At 29.8% G+C, this 6,818-nt stretch overlaps 1 protein-coding gene across 1 annotated transcript; it reads left to right on the forward strand.

The window, feature by feature from the left end:
• Window positions 1-19: 19 nt before the first annotated feature.
• LOC122268450 (uncharacterized) lies at window positions 20-1,788 on the forward strand (the record flags this gene model as incomplete). The annotated part of the gene is given in 4 exon segments (XM_043057282.1): window positions 20-133; window positions 313-417; window positions 772-888; window positions 1,206-1,788. Coding segments are annotated over 4 exon segments (919 nt in total), but the record flags the coding sequence as incomplete, so codon positions are not given.
• Between the last annotated feature and the right edge of the window lie 5,030 nt (window positions 1,789-6,818).

Genomic DNA, 6,818 nt, shown 5'->3' on the forward strand with positions numbered 1-6,818 from the left:
AATTTTTTATTTATTTCAGAAATAACAATCAAGAATTGACAGCTAGCCCGCAAGAAACCGTCCATTTACCTGCTTCTTCCAATCCTGAAAGCACGGACGTAGCAGGAAATGAGCCTCTATATGCATTTAATGGGTAAGTTTCATAAAAAAAGATTATAATATAGATTAATAAAAAAAATTTAGGAATTCAGTGTATCAGCCACCATAAGTTTTTTTAAATTTTTTTATTGCTGTAAATGTTGAAAAACTACAATGAATATGAAATTTTTATACTTTTTTAGAATTTTAACAATTAGCTTTTTTTTTCTTCAGAAATTTTGTTCAAGAATTGCCTACTACCTCGCAAGGTGAATCTACCTCGACGAATTCTCCGTATATGGAAGTCGTAGGAAATGAGACTCTAGATTTATTTCATGGGTAAGGGAGAGAAAAAGTTTTTGTTTATGAAACTGTTTTATTAAAAAATTTCAGTAATTGAATGTTTTACATACATGCTGATACAGATCTTTTCATTAATTTGATTTCGGCTTTTAAATTTTTTTAATAATTTTTTTTCTTCTTCTCTTTTCATAAATCTTTATACCATTTTTTTTTCTTTTTTTTTCAATTTTTCTCTACATTTTTGATATGATATGATGATAAATGTAGGGAATATATATATAACACATCAACTTGCTTATAGTATACTTATATCTTAAATGTTACTGTCATCTGTAATATTTAAAAAATGAAGTTCGCTTACATAAAGTAAAAATAATCTTGCATTTTCAGGAATTTTTTTTTCGAAGAAATGGAATTACGTTCCCAAGAAGCAACTAGTGCATCAGCTGCCACTAATTCTGAAAGCATTAACATCTCAGGAAATTATGATCTTGATTTACTTCGTGGGTATGTTTAAAACTTTACAAAATATAAAATGTTCTACTTTTTAAACAAATATTTAAATATAAGATAAAGCTAAGAGAGTTTGCATAATCAAACAAAGTAAATTAAAAATACTTAAATATTTCTTATTATGCCAAATTAAGAAATAATAGTAATGATGGTTAATTTTTCCCCCCATTAATATGTTGATGTTAAGCTTTAATTTAAACAACAATTATAATAAAACCAAGTAAGGTCTTTGGAAATTAATTTCTCAATGTTTTGAAGAACCAGAAATTAAAAAAATGTTTAATTGTGGAATATATATATATTTCTTTCAGGAAAAATAATAGAGAATTGCTATCTTTTTCCCAAAAAAATCCCGATAAACCTGTTGCTTCTGCTGGCATAAATGTGATGGGGAGAAGGCTTGTTGATTTTTCCTTTTTTATCCAAAACCTAAAAAGATTTGAGGATCATGGCCCATTTGACTGCAAAATAAAAGATGCTATAATAGTATCTGAAATGAAGAATGGTCTTAATTCTTCATTTAGATTCAAATGCCGTTTGTGCAATTTCGAGGATGTTGTGCACACAAATGAAGAATCCGTTTCAATAAATACTGCGGCAGTTCTTGGAATCACTGCAATAGGATGCGGATTTTCTAACATGGAAGAACTATTCTCAAATTTAAATGTACCCTGCATGTCAAGTCGAAGATTTGCAAAAGAGCAAGAGCATCTTACGAAAGCTTGGGAAGAAACTGCAACATCGGAAATGGCAAAGGCAGCTGAAGAAGAGAAACGACTTGCAAGGCAACGTGAAGATGTGGATTCAGATGGAATACCTCTTCTCACCGTCATTGTTGATGGGACTTGGGGAAAAAGATCCTATCGCACAAACTACTCATCTTTATCAGGAGCAGTAAGTTTATTACACATTACGTTTTTCTGAAAATAGTTCGTTATATCCATTTTTTAATGCAAATAACTTAAGCAATTTAAACATTATGATTTTAACGTTTTATACAATTTCTGTAGATGCAAAAGATTGTATACATTAGTTCAGATAGCAAAATGAAGTTCAGGCATTCTTTTACATTATTTAGAAAAATATTTATACAGAGAATAAGAAAACTTTGAATTCTTTAGGATAGTATCTTGAATAACAATAACATATTAAAAGTTTCAATCGACAGAGGGCAAGGATATATGAGATGTAGTTTTATTATTTATAGTTTCTTTGTTTTAAATTAATGGTTTAAGCAAATACATTTTAAGTGTCAAATAACTACATAAAATTTAAGGCCTAAAAGATATTTATTGTAGAATTAATATTTTAGAGGGTAAAAGCAATATAAAATAGGTAAGGTGCAATATTATGTTCTTTCACAGCATGCTTTACAGTATTTGTGCAGCTGTAATCGGCACCAAATTTATTAATAGAATATTTTTCACCTATCTAAGAATATATTTGGTACGTATTATAACTTAACCAATTACAATGCTGCCAGTAGTTCCCATTACCGAAATTTAGCATGTTTGGTATCAATTTTATGGCATCTTTTTACGATTCCCCGAAATGAATAGGCACATTTTTTTACCCTTTTTAGTTCATAGCTCATTTTTTATTTCAATTAGAACTTATCATCAAATTTAACTTTTTATCATTGACGTCAATGGTAAGATTGGTGTTTTATTAAGTTTTTTTTAAAGTGAATTAGTACCACTTCTCCCTAAATTTTGTTTTCCATTTAAATTTCGTTTTTTTTTTAAAATTTCAATTAGCGTTGNATTAGCGTTGATTTAAAATTATTTAGTTTTTTTGCAACACGTTTTAAAATCATAAATATAAATAGAATTAACACATCGTTTCATATAACCTTAAAAACATTAATATGGTAAAGTAGTTCGCTTATCCTATCACGATCTCGTTGATCATTCAGATATTAGCTAGCATAATGAGTAAAAAATAATTAAGTAGCACAGAATGCGTAATAAACAAATTCTTTGTATTATACTTAAGAGCTTGCAAACATTAATGAAATTATCTTTCAGATATTTGAAAATGCTGAATCATGTATTGTCAACTTTAAAACAATGGTTTCTACCAGAGTTGGCCGTTGATTACTGTAATCGATTACAACTGTAATTAGATCCATAATTAAAGAATGCTAAACAACTGTTCATAATATTAAAAAAATCGGATTACTTTATAATACAAGTTTAATTACATTAGTATGTACACGATTGTTTTTTCATATGATAATCAACGTAATTGATCGGAGTCGCAAGCTTTTCGCTTATTGTTTTGGAATAAGATATTCAAAAATATTCCTTTAACTTAATTAATATATATGAGAAAGCGCATGACTTAAACACTTCTAAAATAATTTTCTAAGTATTCTTTGAGAAATATGAAAAAATTCGTTAGTATTTCATTGTTTCGATTATTTTGAGCTAATAATCCGTATCCACGTTTCATTGCGAGGAAAACCTCCCTCGGTTCGCACAACGGAAAGGGAATTCTTACCCTGAGTTGTCGACCACTGACTATATCTTACGTCAGTTCTGTGGTCGGTGCGAACTGGGAGTAGAATTCGTATCAACCAGTCACCTCTGTGATCGACTACTATGGGTTACAACTACTAGTGCTCATCCTCTTAGCCTTATAATTTTCAATCAATCCAAAAAAAAAAAGAAACAAAAAAGCACAGAAACTCCTGGATCAGTATCCCCAAAGGTATGATTTTTTACGGGAACATGGAGGACTTTATTGCCTGACAAATTTAACGTGCATCAGTCACCATTTACTACATGGGTAGTCTTCAGCCAGCGGGGGTCGAACACACAACCTTTTGAACATGGACCCAGTGCCCTACCGACCAGGCTATTCCGGCCCCCTTTATTAGATAGGAATTTTTCTGATTCAATTGTTTACGTATTTGTTTTTTAAGAAATATACGTTTCTGAGTTATGTTTAAAGAATATAATACTCACGATATCCCTTGTACACATACTATGGATGTAATATTTTTTTAAATTTTTTTTTTAGAATCATCATGGTGTGAGGTATTTACCCAGATACCATGTTTTAATTATATTATTTGAAAACTTTTTAAACTGAATTTGATAAAGTAATTTCAGGCGATTTATTTATTATAATGAAAAGTTAAACATAATAATTCATATTTTTCACTTATGTTAAATTAAAAAGGGCTTTGAAAATAGCTAGTTTCTTCTGAAATTTCATACCATATTTTTTGTAAATTGGGAATTCATCAAAATTATATTCATTCAAAATGATATCGTCAAAATATGACTATGCAGTTATTTCAGGTTTTAAACGAGTCACTTCGGGAAAAAAAAAGCATCAAACTAACTATAAAATAATCCAGCCTTTTTCGTGAACATGAACAAAGTACCTTTTGGAAAAGTTTTTCTCCCAAAAATAACCATAGGTTTTAGTTTCGTTCCATCCGCTAAGCAAGAAAGGGCTACGGTGAAATGAGATTTCTCATGTCTCGTTGTTGTTACGTTGACAGATTTTACTCCCTTTAAATCAATTGTTTTAATACCGATCATGTCAAACATGACAGGGGTCTCATCCATATTTCCTATTTGCGAAAGTAAATATTCCTTTTTTCGCAGTTCTATAATATATTTTTGAAAATTTAACAATTCCGAATTTTCGTGCGCGTTATACGAAGAGTATATCTGAAAATTTAAAAAAAATTATTAGAAATTACGAGTGCGCGTTATGCGCCGGAATATGCGGTATGCAGTTATTTCAGGTTTTAAACTAGTCACTTCGGAAGAAAAAAAAGCATCAAACTAACTATAAAATTCAATAACTCTTAAACTCATTCGAGTTATGAAAGAAGGGCTACTATTATTTTCAGAAGTGAATGATTCACATGATATATTTACAGCGACTTGCTTTTCCTGTACATAAAAAAATTTAAAAACTATGAGTTTAGTTTACGAAAATACTAATAAACGTGAACTACACAATTATATAAATTTTATATATTCAAAAAAGAAAAATTATTTATTCAAAATATATATTATATATTCAAAATTTTATATATTTTAACTATTCAATTTCATATATTCTTCTACATAAAGGTCAAAAATTCTCCTTTGCAAGTTCACATCATAATAAAAAATCGACGTCCATATACAATAGGGCCCAGTCTTGCTCGGGCCGACCCTGATGATTATCGATTTCAGATCCTGGCGAAAATTTCTTTTATTATTATTATTTTTGACTTTTTCCTAACTCAAGTTCTCGAAGAAATTGCGAGAATTTGTTTTATAGAATTTGTTAATTTTGTATGGCGAGAATTTGTTAATTTTGTATGGCGAGAATTTGTTAATTTTGTATGGTCTGCACTTTCATTAAAATTCATATATTTTAATTATTGACCTGGGATTTGTTTTCAATAGATCACGATACTTTTGATAAGCATTTTTTGAGAAATTTGGATTTTCAGGGTTCTACTGCATTTCTTATTCTACAATTGAAAAATGTTTATTTTATTTATTTTATATAGGAGTTACTGAGTCCGATGAATGTTGCGTCATTCAGTAAAAGTTTTTATTAATTTATTACTCATTCTTACGATTTATTCATTTGAACAATGTATTTTCTAATTGAAAAAATGAAATTAAAACTGGAAGTCTTCACCAATTATTTGTCTTATTGATTCCGCTTGTGTTTTTTTATAGTATTATATCTGAAAAATTAAACTTCCCGTATTCTAATTTCCACGGACTAAAATGCTGTCACACTTTCACGTAACATTAATATTTATTAAATTAGTATTTGTAGTACTACTGAAAAATTATAAGAGGGCTATTCTGCGCATAAATTCTCACGGTACGTCTGCTGCCATGTGACAAGAGCACCAGTGTTAGGTATCATTTTACACGTGCATGCTTTGAGATTTCTCTGCTTGGGAGTTCCCCGCTAATTCTTTCCCACCCAAAAAAGAGAGCGTCTTGAGTCTCACAAATTGACAGAATTTGTCACAGTCTATCTGACACTAAGAACACCAAGAGAGTAACAACTCATAGAATATTTCCTTTAAAAAAAAATTCTCCTTTGCAAATTCACATAATAAAAAAAATCGACGTCCATATATAATAGGGCCCAGTCTTACTCGGGTCGAACCTGATGATTATCAATTTCAGGTGGTGGCGAAAATTTCTTATATTATTATTATTTTCGAGTTATACTTTTTCCTAACTCAAGTTCTCGAAGAAATTATGAGAAATCGTTTGATAGTCAGATTTTGCATGGTCTGCACTTTTAATTAAAATTCATATTTTCTAATTAATGACCTGGGATTTGTTTTCAATAGATCACGATGCTTTTGATAAGCATTTTTTGAGAAATTTGGATTTTCAGGGTTCTACTGTATTTCTTATTCTACAATTGAAAAATGTTTATTTTATTTATTTTATATAGGAGTTACTGAGTCCGATGAATGTTGCGTCATTCAGTAAAAGTTTTTATTAATTTACTACTCATTCTTACTATTTATTCATTTGAATTATGTATTTTCTAATTAAAAAAAATGAAATTAAAACTGAAAGTCTTCACCAATTATTTGTCTTATTGATTCCGCTTGTATTTTTTTATAGTATTATATCAGAAAAATTAAACTTCCCGTATTCTAATTCCCACGGACTAAAATGCTGTCACACTTTCACGTAACATTAATATTTATTAAATTGGTATTTGTAGTACTACTGAAAAATTAAAGAGGGCTATTATGCGCATAAATTCTCACGGTACGTCTGCCGCCATGTGGCAAGAGCACCAGTGTTAGGTATCACTTTACACGTGCATGCTTTGAGATTTCTCTGCTTGGGAGTTCCCCGCTAATTCTTTCCCACCCGAAAAAGAGAGCGTCTTGAATCTCACAAATTGACAGAATTTGTCACGGT

This window comes from Parasteatoda tepidariorum, unplaced genomic scaffold, assembly GCF_043381705.1.
Source record: "Parasteatoda tepidariorum isolate YZ-2023 unplaced genomic scaffold, CAS_Ptep_4.0 HiC_scaffold_2999, whole genome shotgun sequence".
Classification (NCBI taxonomy): Eukaryota; Metazoa; Arthropoda; class Arachnida; order Araneae; family Theridiidae; genus Parasteatoda; species Parasteatoda tepidariorum.